This window comes from Sylvia atricapilla, chromosome 1, assembly GCF_009819655.1.
Source record: "Sylvia atricapilla isolate bSylAtr1 chromosome 1, bSylAtr1.pri, whole genome shotgun sequence".
Taxonomy (NCBI): Eukaryota; Metazoa; Chordata; class Aves; order Passeriformes; family Sylviidae; genus Sylvia; species Sylvia atricapilla.
The window spans coordinates 25,009,553-25,026,686 of record NC_089140.1 but is presented as its reverse complement, the minus strand read 5'-3'; the positions used below and the strand labels follow the sequence as shown (position 1 = coordinate 25,026,686).

At 35.4% G+C, this 17,134-nt stretch overlaps 1 protein-coding gene across 2 annotated transcripts in view; it reads left to right on the top strand.

The window, feature by feature from the left end:
• SLC25A13 (solute carrier family 25 member 13) overlaps nt 1-17,134 on the top strand; it is a 102,447-nt gene that overhangs the window by 62,076 nt on the left and 23,237 nt on the right. For both annotated transcript variants that reach the window (XM_066317719.1, XM_066317710.1), the window contains 6 exons: nt 402-495; nt 672-756; nt 2,935-3,019; nt 3,486-3,644; nt 10,194-10,246; nt 11,234-11,314. In XM_066317719.1, coding sequence (XP_066173816.1) covers nt 402-495; nt 672-756; nt 2,935-3,019; nt 3,486-3,644; nt 10,194-10,246; nt 11,234-11,314 — 557 coding nt within the window. The remainder of the gene's footprint in view (nt 1-401; nt 496-671; nt 757-2,934; nt 3,020-3,485; nt 3,645-10,193; nt 10,247-11,233; nt 11,315-17,134) is intronic.

Here is a 17,134-nt window from a genome sequence, read left to right as displayed (position 1 = left end):
ACACCAGAGTTTCATTAATGTGGCCTCCTGGGACTATGCATGAAAAGTTCCACATCTCTTGACTCCTGTTTTGGGGGTTTTTCTTTGTTTGCTTTTTATTTTATATTTTTCCCTCTGACCTGCAGCTGATTGATACCGTATGTCAAATATCCTAAATCCTGCTGGTAGCACTAAGCTTTAAGACCAGAGAGTTGTACTTACTTGCATGAAGGACAGACTGTTTAAAGCACACATTTATGTACTGACAGGAACACTTCTGTGTTGAGTAACTTACTCCCCTTTCACCTTCCCCAACCAGCATCTTCTACTTTTTACTAAAATACAGTGCAACTTTTGGGTGCTCTGGATTATTTCTTCTGGTTTTATTTCATTTAGCTTTCTGTATTTTTCTTCTGTTGCAGAGGAGTTTGTTCTGGCAGCCCAGAAATTTGGTCAGGTTACACCCATGGAAGTTGACATCTTGTTTCAGTTAGCAGATCTTTATGAGCCACGGGGGTAAGTAGAGAATTAGCTATCCTCCTCTCTTTCCTCTTCTCTTCTTTACTTCATGAAAGGAGTGGAAGGTGGTATTGGGGAACAAGAGAGTGTAGTGTAGTGGTCACATGGAGGTAACTTTTAGTGATCTGAAGACCAACCTCTGAGCAAATACTAATGTGAATTAATTTCCTCAGGCGCATGACGTTAGCTGATATTGAAAGAATCGCTCCTCTGGAAGAAGGGACGTTGCCCTACAACTTGGCTGAGGCTCAGAGGCAGGTAAGAACAGAAGCCAGCACAATGCTTTATTTGTTTCCAGTGTCAGGTAAATAGATAGCAAACCTCTTCCTGTTGTTGTCATTCAACTTGCTTTTGTCTTGTGTTCTGTAACAACTGTAAGGAGTATAATCTTGTTAGAATTTACTTTTTAACCTGTGCATGTTCTCTACATCTCTTCTTTGTGCCCCTTCCTGTTGGGCTCCATTTTGACAAGTCAATGTAATTTACTTTGAAAAGACAAAATGTATAGGAGTGTCATCCAGCTGTTCAGTAACGATTAGATTCCTAATTAAGTTTTATGATTCCATTGCTCTGTGTTCTTTTTAATGAGGAAAAGAGACTTTCTACTTCAAATATGGATGGTAAAATCCAGCATATAGCCTATGAAATGGCAGCCCTTGTTTTGAACACATATGCATATTTCTGGCTTCACAGTGTTCTCTGCTTTGCTATATACTCTGCTGAATATCAAAATAGGAGAGCTTATGTATAAACTAACATCACAGTTTAAGAAAAAAATATTAATATTCTTTGCATGTCCAAAACCTAAAGGATATTTACTTTCAATGCTATAACCACAAATGGACTTTTTGATTTTGAAGCAAAAGGAAATAGAAGTATTCTTTAAATGTCAAACCTGTTGATCTTTTAGTTTTTGTATTATCTTATCATATTTTGCATTTTCATTGTCAAAAGTTTTTATACAGATAGATACACAAGTTTTTATACAGATTGATTTAAAACTAACCCTTCTGTTTCTCTCTGTCGCTATTTTAAGGCAGTCTTAACTTTGTGTCTTGTGAGACCAAGGGTTTTTTGTTGGTTTTCTTTTTTCCTGCTCTGGATCTGTGCGGAGACGCCAGTTTGACCACAATGGGTTGATCCAGGCTACATTTTTAGGACTACCAGGCCATAAGCCAGGCCTCTGTGTGTGTGTGTACACATACATCTCTTTTGCTTCTCTTTTTTCTTCTCCTGCCTCCCCTACATGTGAACACCCCCCCACCACTCCAAGACTCTATCTGGGGTGGTGGTTTTCTGTTTGTTTGAGCAGTGACTAAATGATGATGATGCTGGGGTGAATTCAAATGAGTTGGCTCCCAAAAGCTCACCATCTGTTCCTAGAAGACTCCTAAAGGAGGTAAAAGCATTTGCATTGGGCTGAATATCCAAGTTATAATAGGTGGCAGTAAAACATAGACAAAAATGTGTGATGAAAGTAGCAGTTTCTTCATTTTTTTTGCTTTGGGGCCTGTCTATGCTACCATGATTTACATAGTTCTGAGAGGCGAGGACATATGAACCTACTTAAATGTTACCATTTCTTCTGTGTATGCATACTATGTTTTCATTTTTTTCCACCCAATTCCTTTTTAATGTCAGCTGCTTGATCCTGAGACTGAAAGAATTTTCGGCTACATTGATATCTTCAATTTATTTCTGCTTAACTCCACCTATATTGGCATCAACTAAAATGTAAACACAAGAAAATGTATCCATTTTTTTTTATTTTGTTGCTTTACTTGTGGTATCGTAAAAAGATCATACTGCAAAAAGTGCTAGTAAGTATGAAAGACTTAGAACCTCTGCAGAACTCTTGTTTTCTTATTATTTTCTTTCATTAGGTAGTAATTTTAAATCTGGAACACTGCTGAAATTTGTTTTTCATTGTGTTGAATCTAGCACTCATAGACTGTGAGCAAAATGAAATTGTGGGTGTGCTTTATGGAACCTTATTTTCCTTTAGCTAATCTGTGTGAATGCTTGCATACTTGGTTTGGTGGCCTGGGAAGTAATAGGTGTACCTGATTTTGGCGACAGTAGAAAGAAATTCCAAGCTGGAATTGCTTTTATCTGTAGAAAATTAATGACTTAGGAGGCAATATGTAAGCCCTCATTTAGGCCACATTTAGACTATTGATTTTAGAGTTGTATAATTCTGTTGTAGTATCAGTCTATTTTCTTTGTTGTTCCAATCTGAAGAGGCTGCCTTATATGACACTTAGAAATCAGTGGAAAAGAAGTAATAATTGAGAACAAAATCTCTAGTATATTGTGGAATTTTTTCCAGGTGTCCATATATTTATATCTGTCTGATCATGAAACTTTCTCTTGGGAAATGAAATGTTTTGATTATTTTTCTTGTCTTTCCTTTTGTGTTAAATCCTGTCTTGACAGAAAGCTTCAGGAGATGTGTCTCGACCTGTTCTCATCCAGATTGCAGAATCAGCGTACAGGTTTGCCCTTGGTTCAGTTGCTGGAGGTTAGTCATGGCTGAGCAAAAGAATATTTATCGTGACTATTTGGGTTTTTTCTTCTTTTCTTTTGCCCTTCTTCTCCTTCTGCTTCTCATTTAAGTGTGGAAAGCTTCTCTGAATTTCTCTTGGAGCTGTGTCTAAGAGATGGGATGACTGTAAGGTTGAAAGGGAAATGATCATCTGGTCTAGAAGACTTTAGGAATTTATGAGCTGTTTGAGTTTCCAGGTGGAAATTGTTGCTATCTAATTTGTCCCCAAACAAAATTCAGGAAGATGAAAATAATGAGGTAGGACTGGAAAGTGAGTTTGGTTAAAACAGTGGGAGATAGTTTAATGTATCCAGAGTATATCATGATCATGAAGAAAAAAGATATAACTGGTATGTTAGATGTAAATGTGAAAGATGACAGTTGCAGTCAAACACTGCAAATGCAAAATCATGTTTCCTTATACCTTGAATTTTATTTGCAGCTGTTGGAGCCACTGCAGTCTATCCAATTGATTTAGTGAAAACTCGCATGCAAAACCAACGTTCCACAGGCTCTTTTGTGGGAGAACTTATGTATAAAAACAGCTTTGATTGCTTCAAGAAAGTGCTACGTTATGAAGGTTTCTTTGGGCTTTATCGAGGTAAGTTTAAAAGGTGTTATATACTAATGATAAGATACTGTTACGAGTTTTGTGTGACTGGTTTTTAAGTCTTTTTAGTTCAGACTTCAGTTTTGCTTCTTCTCTGTGTTACAGGAGAAGGATTTGCAGACTTCTTGGTAATTGAAACTTCACTGTAATGAAAACATTTCTGTAGGACCTCTCTGTCCTTTCCCTCCTCATCTGCCGTAGGGGAACATTAGTAATTTCCTACAGTAAAAATGTATTGTTAGTAAAGTTTTCATTTCCTTAGCAGCACTTAGTGCCAGCAATGTTTGGTCCTGTTTGGTGTGAAGTTTGATCATCTGTGGGTTTTTGTTCTTTGAAGTACTTTTTGTTGTGTTTCTTTTGAGGCAGAATGGTCTCTGTGAGCCAGTTGCATTCACTTCAGTAATCACTGGTAATAGTCATCTTTATCAAGTTTTATGTATACCTTTTCTTAGGTTGTCACTGGGGAGTCAGCCAGAGTGATTCACTGGGTTGCAGCCCACTTAGCTTTTTATATATGTAACTGATACACCCAAGTTATGAAGTTATCCATTCCAAACTGCCTCTGTAGTCAATGAAAAAAGCCCCAAAATCTATTGACCCTGCAGGATGTAAATCATCCTCACTTTGGATATCTTAGATAAGTGCCTGAAGTTAAATGGTGGCTTTTTTTTTTTTTTTTTTTTTTTTTTTTTTTCTCTGCTTGTCCCAGTTGTGGCATCAGTGGTGTCAGTTCAGTTAACTCAGGAATCATAAAGAATCAGGAACCTCGTGTGAGATTCCAGTTCTTTTCTGTCACTGAGTTAAAGTAAATTACATTTCTGGTGTCACAATTATTGAGATCTTTTATCCCCTTCTGAGATATTCATAGGGGAGAATTTGAAACTTGCATTACTGACTTCATTTTTAGCCAGCTTGCTTAGAAACTTCTTTTCACTTGTAAAAATAAGAATATTGTAATGAAAAAAATTAATTCTTAAAAGCAGTTGAGTAAGGAATGAAGAACAGAGGATTTTGGAAAAATATTGTTACAAACTGGCAAAGTTATGTGCACCTTAAAAAAAATAACAATTCATATAACAATGTAGGAAACAACATTGAAACTGGGGGGCGTGATAGGTGTGCACACTGTAACACATGACCTGAGTTACTGGGGGTTGGCTAAGTAGCTCCTCTGCAAAATACAGACTGTGTAATTATTTCAGCACAATTGGAGATGGGAAGGCTCCCTTATTACTGACTGAGTTTGAGGCCATTTTTGGAGCAGACATAATAATTTAATAAAGAGTGCTGACATGGTCTCTACTTTGTAAGGATTTATAGCAATCAAAATCGTTCAAAATTCCCAGTTATTACCTAAAGAACCAAATGTATCCTGAAAGAATAAATATGCATAATTCTACTATTGCCTTCTTCTGTCTTATTGAAATTCTGAAGGAAAGTGATTTTTTTTCACCTGGGAAAAAAATATATATAAAAACTCAGAAATGTCATAAGTGTATGGTCTTAACTCGGTTTGCTTGTCCTGAATTTGGCTTTTTTTTTTTTTTTTTTTTCATTGCCAGGTTTAGGGAACCTTAGGAAACCTCATCAGTATAGCTTATCCTTCCATTCCTCATTGTCTTTACTACTTTTCAATTTTCCAAGGAATACTGAATAATGAAATCTCAGAAATCTCTGAACTTTTAAGACCAGGCCAGTAATCTATTTTCTGGGTTATACAGTAGAATACTATCATTTTAGAGGCAAATTGAGACCTGTGCTTCTACAAATTCTCTCCTTAAAGGGCACCCTGACTTAGGTCTTTTTAAAGAGGCAAATAGATAAAGTTGCTTAAAAATCTGGAGCTCCCTCTGTGCAGTTCTGTGAATTGAGACTGTTGCTTACTTTCTAAGGAGATGTTGAAGAAAGTTAAGGAGCTGAGTGCAGAAGGAAGTTTCTGGTTAAGCTTGAGAGGACAAGAAGATTTGAAAGGAGCATTTTATGGATTAGTGTAATTACCCAATGTAATGCAGTAAACATTTAGCAAGAGTCATCTTATTCTAGTCTTGAATCCTGCACTAGGTAGGACACACTATAGACCACATTACTTTTTGCTACTCGTTGGTCACTACAATTCTTTCTTTGACTGATTTGTTCAGGGTTAAGTCAATGTGGGTGGTTTTGTCCCCACGGGAGAAGGGAGTAATCATTGGCAGACTACTCCTTAGCTGAATAGAAGGAAATACTTTTTAAAAATTGTACTAGAAACAGTTAGAGCAGTGGTCTCTTTGTCATGAGTCACTTCAAGAAAGCAAGCAGAAATTACAAGCCCCGCTCTGAGCTCAGCCATTTTAGATGATATTTTTAATAAAAGGCTCATATTTCCATCCAGCAAAGTGAACTGTTTTTTCTTTTTTGTATCACTATTTTTTTCCAAACTTGGAAAACGTGTTTTAAACAACCATCTCAGATAAGGATAAATTACACCATCTTGTGGATATATAGAGATCACTAAATTTGGTTTGATGTCAGTTTGGTTCTAAGTATAATCAGTGTTTCCACTGAGAAGACACTTGGATTAAAAATAAAAACAAAAAAACATGATTTAAACCTCTGTAGAGTGTTTATAATATGCATTATATGAATGCTGTGCTGTTAGCATTTTTTTAAAGACTATATCTGAGATAAAATTTTCATCTGTTTCTCAGCATGGCTGAAAAGAGTGCTCATCTTATATACCTGTAATTTGCTGTTCTGTCTATGTTTATACCTGAAATGCATATATAGAAACTCACAGGTATTTTTATACATGCAAATTTAAAAAATTTTTGAAAGCTGTGATTTGTCAAGGTCTCTTCCAACTGATGAGGTCACCTACATGTCATAATAGAATTTTAATCAGAAGTCCACCTGATGAGTCACAGAATGCTTCACAGACTTAAGCAGTGCATCCAGTAGAGATTATTTCACCCATACTTGATAGGAGTTTCATGGGAAAATTAAGTACCAGAGATAAAATGTAGTTTAGGAAAATGTTTGGTAGCCATGCTGTTACTGCCACTTGCCTAGAGGACGGAAAAGATGGAGAATGCTGTTGAAGACACCATCATCTGTAATTATTAACTTTTCAGGAGCTTGTTTGTTAGTTTTATTTCTGTTGATGGTGCTTCTAGCCCTGCAGTGATTCCAAATGCCATCTAATTTAGATTTTAATGATTTGTTCATCATCCAGCTTCATTATTACTGGTGGACTCCCATGCTAATGATGCAAAAAGACCATGGCAGAAGCTTTCCTTCCAAATTATGCAATGGAATTCCATTTATATAAACTGGAACTACAAACCTACTCAAGCTCTGTCAAAGCACAAAATTTTCAGGAAATACCCCATTTCCAGTCTGAGGGAGCTATATTTGAATGGCAGCTGGTGATTAATTGTCTAATTTGTTGTGTGAATCCTGTAATGGAAAAATGTGGCAGTATTCCATTACTGCCTTCTTATAAGATGCCCTAATGGTTTCAAATATTTTATCTAGATCTAGCAACAAAACCTTCAATCACTGTTTTTTTCTAATACGAAGGGAAAATCACGTATGTTACACAGTGTGAAGCTGAAGCTTCCCTGTTAGACATCTGAAAAAATACTTTGGCCAAGTACGATTTTTGTTTCTCAGTGCCATCAGTACAGCTGGGCTGGATGAGCTGTTGTGTGTGTATTCACAATGTATTTAGAGTACTTTCAGAAAATAACTTGTAGGGTGTTGCAAACTGAATGCAGCTTTTGGTGCTCTGTCTTGCACACACCTTCCCCTTCCCTGAGAGTCCCATATGACAGTGTCAAATGCGAAGCAGTACATTGTAATTGCTGCTAAAAAGCCTTGGATATAAAAAAGGCATTGAATAATGTGTTTACTATGTACTATACTATCAGGCTGCTTATGTGCAAGATATTATGGTCTGATGTTATAAAAGGCATGCATTTTTAAGGCATTGTCAGACATTTCTAAGCCTGTTCTCCATCTGTGTGTATGTCATATTGCTCATCTGCTAATGCATAGTAACACTGAGAAATTCCCACTGTGTCAAGAAAACCCCAATAGAAACTTGACATTTTCATATGGGGCCTTTGATGTGCTTTCTTTCTTTCAAAACTTAGCATCTTTATCATGTTTAGAAATTTTTCAACAGTGTTTCAGGACTCCCATCAAAATAATAAAGAAAATAAAATTAAATTTTGATGGTCATAGCATATAGAATGTACAGGTACCGCTTAGAGATAGATATGAGATCAGATGAAGGGTCCTTCTTGCTATCTTGCAGTAGATATATACAGTGTTATCTGTTGTAAAACTTAGAAAGCAATTTTATACTATAAAGTCATGTCTGAAGTAGAGGCAGGAAAAGAGAAAAATGTTCGAGGTTTTAGTTGTTGTCTTGGGTTTTGCTGGGGTCGAGGGGTTTTTTAAACTTCTGCCTATTCTATTTAATCTTTCTCTTCACTGCCTTGAAGTTTTATGGAAAGCTTTGAGTCGCAACAGTCCCATTTAGATCTGAGTACAAAAGGAACGAACCAGGTAGAAAAAAAATAACTTGTGCCAAGATAAACCTCTTTTTCTTATGACTTTACAAGTGTTCTTACAAATGCAAAGTTTTGGGAGCTGAAGAATAGTTAACAGGCCATCTTCACATCAGTTCAGTGAAAATGGATTTGATTTGTCCTGATAATATTGTTTCTAAAATTGGAGGTTTGTGCCAGTCGTCAACTGGACTACCTTTATAATCTTCATATCTTGATATTTTAGAATGTCTTTTTCTGTGATTTATTTCATAAAATATGACTTGAAAGTCATGGTTTATATATAGCTTGGGTGTAATAATATATGTATATGTGATTTTAAATCTATTGACCTTTGTGTTTGGAATTATCCAATTATATCAGACCTGCTTAATTTTACTGGATTTGGCTTAAGTAGTTTACTTTTAAAGTATATGGAACAATTTTAATCTCTGAAGATAAAAAGTCATTTGCCATAATGTTTATATCAAGCCACACATGTCCTATAGCAAGTTGTAAATATTATAGCAATTACAAAGATAATTTTGTAATGAAAAAAATCCTGTTCATTTTATATTATTGTGTTTCCCTCACAGTGCTGCAGATAATGTAATATTTAATTACATAATTCTGAACAGCTTAATGGTTTTCCATTGAGGTCTGGTTTCAAGTCACTGGTACAAGTAAAACTTTCTAAGAAACTCAGATTCTGAAATTTAACTTACTCTACAGAATCTCTTCTGGTTTTGAGCAACTGTATATGAATTAAGTGCTACTGTATTTTTTTATTTGAATATTCAGTCATAGGATCATAATGCAGCATAGTTATCTTGGGTAAATGTCACATGTATATGTACATCATATAAATAAAGACATCATATATAAATATGATTGTGTCTCCTGCTACCACAAACCAAGTGGTGCTTTTCTTCAATGTCAATTCCTTGTTAAGAGCATTAGTAGGAACCAGTAAAGCTGATGGATGGTATCAGGATTGAAGAATATACTAAACCAGAGTATGTCCTGTTTTCTCTGTGTTATTCTGACATTTAGTTCAGCAGGTTAACTTCTGGTGGTGGAAACAATTGTTTGGGGTTTTTTTTCAACGAAATAAAACCAAGGAGAAGTGAGAATGTCAGGCTTTGTAGAAAGTACCCAAATGTGCTGCCTGAACTGCTAAAACGAAGGGCTCTGCACCAGGAGCTCTAGCTGGGGTGATTTTCTCACATTTTTGAATGGTGTCTTAATTTCATTATGCTGATGCATGCTTGCAACACCATTCTGGCTTCAGGCTTTGTTGGTAAGCTTTGCCTATTTTTGGCTGTGTCATTCAAATGTTTACAAAATATCGACCATTCACTTCAAACAAGTGAAGCTGAGAGTCAGAAATTCACACTTCCAGTTCTGTAGCACATCACTTCTAACAAAATAAAATGGAAAATTCCGTACCTGGGTAGAAAACAATGTAACTTCCTTTGGTTTAGAAACTGATGATTTATCTGGGCAAAGAGCTTAAGAATGCAGTCATACATGTTTGAATGTTTTGCATGATTTTGATCCCTATCCCCTTCGGTCCTGCCATCTAGTGCCATTATTTTTGCTAGAAAAAGGTACTGAGGTTTTGACTTATGGAGTGGATGCATTGTTTATCTCACAAAAATTAAGTAGAAAGTCTTGATTTTTGTGTGAACATGAGAAAAATAAAAGTCAGTTCAGGACAGTACTGAGACATCTTTAGCAAATCTGTATTAGTGTTTAAACATAAAATGAGCTAGTATGAATTAAAAAGAAAAAGAAACAATTATATATAGACAGTGGTAGCACTTGAAGTGGTAGCACAAAGTTTGTTCTCAAAATTGAATGTTTAAGTACTCTCATTATATATAATAACATGAAATTGCTGAAAAAATCGCCTGTTTCTAGGTGCCGATTTCTACATACATTTGTTGATTTGTTTATTTAATACCAAGTTACTCAATGTCTTGAATTCTCTATTTCCATGTTACAGGTCTGTTGCCACAGCTATTAGGAGTAGCACCAGAGAAGGCCATAAAACTTACTGTAAGTTTGTAAATGGATTTTTTTTCACATTTCTCCACATTGTAAAATGCATCAGATTACAATTAGAAGCTGTTAATATCTGATTTGTGCACAGTACAAGTGGCATACAAGTCTCGTCCAGAGAGATGTACATTTTAAGAATCTTACTAAAATGTGCATGTACATTTTAAGAATCTTTCTGAAAACTTATTTTTCGACTCACTCCAAAATATAACAAGCTCATTCAACTTGTTCAGTTCATCTGCTTGTTTGTAAGTAGCATAGGCTGCTTACAAAGGTTTGGTTTCACCTCTTAGCAAATCAGAATGGTTACTTATTGGAGGGCTTTTGTTCTTGTATCTTCACGTGGTTCCTGTATGTATGATTCTAGTGCAACAGGAGATAGATAATACGAGCATGTAGTGAATTGTTGATAAGAAAGGAACTTGCTTGAATGATTTTTTTTCTTAATGTTTTACTTTTGTAATTTTGTTATTTCTTGAGTGTTTGTAAGGCACTTAAGAATTCCTTATTATAATCCAGTCATAGTGTATTGTTTATTCACTGATAGGGTAGTATTCATCAAAGCTAGGAGTATGCATTAGAAAAAATAAAAGGCACGGAATGCTACTAATTGAATTGCCATTGTGTTAAAGCTTAGTATTGAACGTTTTGATATTAATTTGACATTTTATTTAATTTTTTTAATATAGTGAGCACTTGTAAAATATTAATGTATTTTATAATTTTCTGATTTTTAAAATTACCTTATTAGTGATGATTTATTTTTTGAGTAAGAAGGATTCAAATTATGCTGCGAATTTTTGTTAGAAGGAACATAGCTTTAGAATATTTAATATAAAATCCAAGACTTTGATTTCTTTGATATCTTGTAGTTTGATAGCTTAGTAGATGTATTTGCATTTTCATTTGCACAGAATTTGCAGCTGATGAGTGTTTTCTCTGACCTTTTAATTTATCAGCTTTCATAAATGTTTGTCTTTTAAGGTTAATGATTTTGTGAGAGATAAATTTAGGACTAAAGATGGATCTGTCCCACTGGCTGCAGAAATTCTTGCTGGTGGCTGTGTAAGTATCTTTAATTTCCTTCATATGACATTCATGAAAGTGCAGTTTATATGATTAATTATGTGGACTAAGGCTTCTGTTTAACCACAGATCCGGTTCAAGAGCAGACTCTCCTAGAGCATCTCAGTTCTTTCCTAGATAGGCCAGCCATTCTTGATGAAAGGGTAAATGTTTCTGTGCATCGTGCCTTTTAACTGTGCTCTGTAATTCTCACAGTTTAGTTTGTTTCCTTAATAAAGAATGTGTCTTTATTCATGTCGGCTGTAGCTTATGGCCTAAAGAGGATTCATGCTAACCTTTCCAGAAGTTAATAATTAGTTACTACTTTGTGGCACCCACTCTACCACGTCACTGCTTTCCTGATGTGTTATTGCACCCACTAATTTTCACTTTTTGCAGTGATACTGGCTTTTTGAAATGGCAGAGGCTGCTCATGCTTCTTTGAGTTCGCAGCAGACGTAGGCTGTGTAATGTTAACTCAGTGCATAATGCATTCCTGAATGTAGGCTGTATTTAAAACCCACTAAGATTTTAAGAGTGTTTTCCTTGCACAAAGTCATATCTTAATGAACAACTGGCATGTTACTGGGTAAATGATAATATTTCACTACTTGGTCTAGTTCTGTCTGTTCATGTTACAGCTTACTGTATCTGGTGTATTGATTTGTTCAAGCAAATGTAAATACTTTAGGTGAAACGAATAGTTGTTCAAAGACCGGTGCATTTTACAGATAAAGAGCCCTGTTTATTTAAAACAGCTTTGATCACCGGGGCAGAGCAATGTTTGTGTATTTTTAATCTGTCTTTGTTTCTGCTGTCATACGACAGATGAGGTCACATTTTCAAGCTGCTTCTACCTGTGTCGATAACTACGGCAACATTAAAAAAATGCTTGCGTCTTAACCTCAGTAGGTGCAGAGATTTGTGCTGTATGTGCTTGCAGAAAGTGAACAACGATTATCAGCCTCAGGGTGCAGTGGCTCGGTTGCATTGCAGGCTGAGAAGCCCTGGCTCTCTGTAATTCTCAGGAGATGGGGCAGGATTTGGCTGCTGTCTCACTGCTCCTTCTGTTTGATCACTGACCTGTTGTAGACTGCCAGGTAGGATCCCCTTGTTCTGTAACTTTAGGAGCATTCAGGGAAGAAAAAAAGAAGGGGAGGGAGAGAAGAATGTGGGTCTCTAAAGCCCTAAATAAAAAGCATGCTGTAAATGAAGGAAAAATGCAATAAAGCGCTTGCAGAGTAAAAAGTGTTTGCCCCTTACACTAATAAAAAGTCTCATGAACATGGCAGCCATAGAGAATTCAGCAAAATTTTCATTTAAAATGTCATTTGATCTAGAGTTTTTATTTTACAGACTGCTGTGAATTTTTTAATGCAGTACAAAAAGCACACTTTACAGAGACCTGTCATTCATGAGAACGCTGCAGCAAGCTTTTTGCCGGCAGTTCATTGTAAACTAGGGATCTGCTTTAAGAGCTAGGTGGTTTGAGATGTGTTTTAAATGTGCAGTAAATGTTGGCTTGTCCTAAATTTATATTAACAGCGAGATACTGCATGGAGTTGTAGCAGTAGACGTGCAGTGGCAGAATGCCCTGAGTTTTCTTTTAACTGTAGTGCTCCACTTAAGGGCATAGTTAGGTGCCAGGTAGATAGGTTGCAACTTGTCTCTTCTGCAGGTGGTCTTTGGGTTCTTTTGTAATTTTAAACCAAATTCAGACTAGCAACAGAGACTCTCATTACCAGCATTGCCTAGGTTTTTTGGGGTGAATTTTTCTCTCATGGTGTAAATATATGTGTTAAATATGAGATTCCAAAGACACACTTTTTCATCTAGCTTTCACCATTGTATTGGCCTAACTTTTTGTCCCCGTTTAAGCCATTGTGAAACCTGTGATTTCACTGTGGAAGCAGCACGGACAGTGTTGAATGCTTGAAAATTGTCAGTCTTGGATTTTTACCTCATTTCACAATGTAGTAATCGCTGATGTGGGAGGCAAGAAGACAGGAGGGCATGATGTGCTAAAGTCTAAAAAGGAGAAGCCAACTAAGATGAATTTTCTAAGACACCTGCCCTATCATCTTTCCTCTTTCCACATTTAATTCTCAGCTGGGATTGCGTTACAAACACAGATTGAAATTTTTCTTGTTCAGTGCTTCTGTTTCCTTGGAGTGTATTCATTGCTTATGCAAGAGCTTAGTGCTGGGATGCATGCTAGTTTGTAATGTTTTAAACAGCAGCCCTGTGAATACGGTAGAGTAATAATACCTACGAAGGGAGGACAGGCAGATCCTTGGATAGTTTGGGTTGTTCGGGAACACAAAGGGCTTTGAAGGGGTCAGTATCACCTGAGTAGCTCCACTCTGCTGTTTGCCCAACCATTGCCAGGCGTTGACTTTTAGGTCTCCAAGGAGTTCACTTTGCATCATAATTACTGTGAATTAGTACACATGGCTGACTTTTGCACTTGTAACTAAAGCTGATTGTTTCATTGAACAAGTCTTTTTCTGTTTTGTAAACTGTTTTCTCTCCTAAAAAAAAAGAAGAAAAGAAGAAAATAGATCTTTTATTTCATGACCTTGTGACACTTAATTCAGTTAACAGCCTGTTTCATAGCTTTTTATTACGTGAAGATGAAAGCGATAGGTTGGTTGAGATTTTTTTTTGAGACCCCCAAGAATATAATTAAAAGTATAACCTTTATACTTTAGGAAGGCTGTTATGTAAATTACTAACACAAGATTTCCATCTCCTTTGTTTGTAAGAAATTTTCCTAATGACTATAGTATTTGTTACCCATAAAATGCATGTAGCTTTCAGATTTGCACAATGCCTGACACCCACCATGAACTCTGATCTCTGCTGCACATTTTGGACTCTCATCACTCATGCAAATCCTATATAGCCCTTATCATTATGAGGCTAGGGAAAAGTTTCAGTTTCAAGGCACGATGTAATGATGCTGTAAGAGCTAAGATCTGCTGAGCATCTAAACCACAAAGCTGACTTAACCTTATTGAATTAAAATGAGCACAGATATGCTAGGTTTGATTTCTGCTAATACTAAAACTTACCTTTGGAGTTCCTTAATAAAAGGATGTGTAAACTGTAAGTACAACTTGAAATATTTTTTTTACAGTGGCAATAATCTTGAAAATCCTGGAAGATTTATTTCATGGTCTTTTACTTGATTTTATATTCTAAAATAAAAATGATTTTAAGTCATGCCAAGTTTAGCTGCTTGCTTTTGTTAATCTTAATTCACTTACGGGCATCTGTTGAAAGTAACCTGATGGGTTTTTTTTAATATAGCATTTTATACTCTTCTAATTTTTTTGAGTTATATTAACATGTGGAAAACACTCTTTGTAAAAGTGTCATAAAGACTGTATTTGGGGTTTTGAGACATTACCTTTAATACTAACTTTTTAGGTGAGACAGTAATTTTGCTTAGTACCTTCCATAAAGCAATTCAGCATTTAATGAAAAATTTACGTTTGTGTAATTGGGAAGGAGATACAAATATGCAAAATAAAGAGTAATATAAAACATAAAAGACTACTATGAAAAACAGAAGTATTATAGCATGACTAAAAAGAACTCGCTATATAATGTATGTTGCTTTGTCTGCATATATTAATACAATGATATCGGTAAGTAGGAGGCGTAATTTTCAGTAAGAAAAGAGAACTACGTTTTGCTTTATTAACCTTTCCTTTTGCTCTCCCTTCTCCTTCTGAGCACAGAGTCTTTTCCTTCCCAGCTGCTCAGTGTGTGCTCACTATTAGCCAGCTTAAATCATGTAGCACAGTACAATTACAGATCTCATACAGATCTGCTTTTGTTTAAATTGTCAAGGCAATTTTAGGCATATTTTGAGAGACTTTATAGGAATCATAATAAAGTTAAAATGTATTGGACCTGCTTGGGCAGCCTCAACTCTGGTATGGAACATAAAAATTAGATATGGTTAAGGTGGAGTGCAAAATCCTGCCCAGAATTAATTTTTATATAGGGATGTGATAGGAAATTCCATGTGAATTGTGCCAAATAACAGATCCAGTGCAAATAGTTTTATTCAGCTACTTAAAACATTTATCTTATGTTTCAGAGAGTAATAAAGATAAGTCCACATCTGAGCTACATTTTCTTCATGGTATTGCAGTGGAGACATAGGTTGTATAAACTGCAATTCCGACATTTAGATCTCTTACTTGCAAAAATTCAGACATTTGTAAGTTGTGGACTAAAGGAGACTGAAGGTGCCATTCTTGCTTTCATTATTATGAAACCTAAATATGTTAATATTCTGCCATGTTTGTCAAGGGAAGCTGAGCTATAGGTGAAATTAAACTGTAAAATTTAGCAGTATATATGCCAGTGGGAAAAAAAAATATACCTACATGTATATCTGGGGGAAAAAAAAAAGCAAACAACTACTGTCACACAGAAATGTTTTGGTCTAGTTTATTGAGATAGTTAAATGAAGATGGCCATCTTGATGATTGCTCTTATGACCTTTGACAGCATGGCATATGTTTTTTCAGTGCTTAGCAGATTTATTCTCAGCGGTCTGGTCTCCCTGTGCTTGGGGATCTTTTACTTTCAAGGGGAGTTCTACCTGCTGATGTATGCCCAACTTTCACATCTGCTTTAAGGAGAACTTCAGAATCTCCTAAAACATGCTTTTTCTCCCTTGATTAAATTTAAAGCTCTTTTTTGTGCACAGAAGTGATGTTGTTCAATAAATTAATTAAATTCTGTCTAACATAATGAATATAAAGTAACTGAATATACTGTAAATAATTAGGTATTTTTAAAGTGTAGTTTTGTTGTCTGAACAATTGTAATTATAGTTACTTTCAGCATGCAGAAAAACATTTAAACTAATTGTAAATTTTTGGTAAAAAAACACAACTTATCTGGACTTAAATTTTGCTTCATATTTACAAACTTGCTGTATTTCAGCACTGCTGTGTTTTAATTGTCTCTGATAAATTTTCATCTAATTTTAAATTTAAGCCTTATGATGAGGTTTGTGAAGGCAGTGAACAGTAACATGATAGCCCTGTTCAAGAGATTGTACCAAAGGGTGGGAAAACCTTACTGGTGTAAAGCCCGTTTCTCTTTGACCTCACCCCATATTTCTTTGCAGGTTTGGGTGTTTTTAAAATAACAGTTTGCTGAAATTTTCACCCAGTCATACCTAATTAAACTGGTCTTTCCCCAAGTCAGTAATGAATTTTGCAGAACCTGATTTCACTTAATTTTGAATTTTCCTTTTGCATTAGTTAATCTAATTTTAACTTTTTTTAAAAAGAATAATTTTCCCATAACGAATTAGAGATACTTTCCCGTTTTGCTTTCCCTCTCATCTTTCTTTTCATTTCCTTTCCCCCTGAAAAAAAGGAGAGAGGGAAAATTTTTCAAGCTGTGAAACAAGGTAGGATGCCTAGGTTTAGGTTGATAATTTTCTGATTCCAGAACCAAACAATTCTGAGTGCTTTAAAAGTCCATTTTTTTCCAACAAACTTTCTTAATATTAATTCAGTTTGAATCTTACTCTTTTTTCTCCTGTTATATATGAAGCATATATAGAAATAATGACTGTAAAATTTTACATAAATGTACACTGCAGTTTTAAAACATGGATTTGTTTAGACAATTATATTTTATTACATATCCCTTTCTCCTTTTACTTCTTTTTTTTATTGGCAGTAAAATATTACAGTGTTTACCAGTGAAGGCCAGAAAAAACCCCAAATCCAAAAACAAAGGCTTGAACTCAAATCAGGAATTAAAATCTAGCTTTCTGTGAGA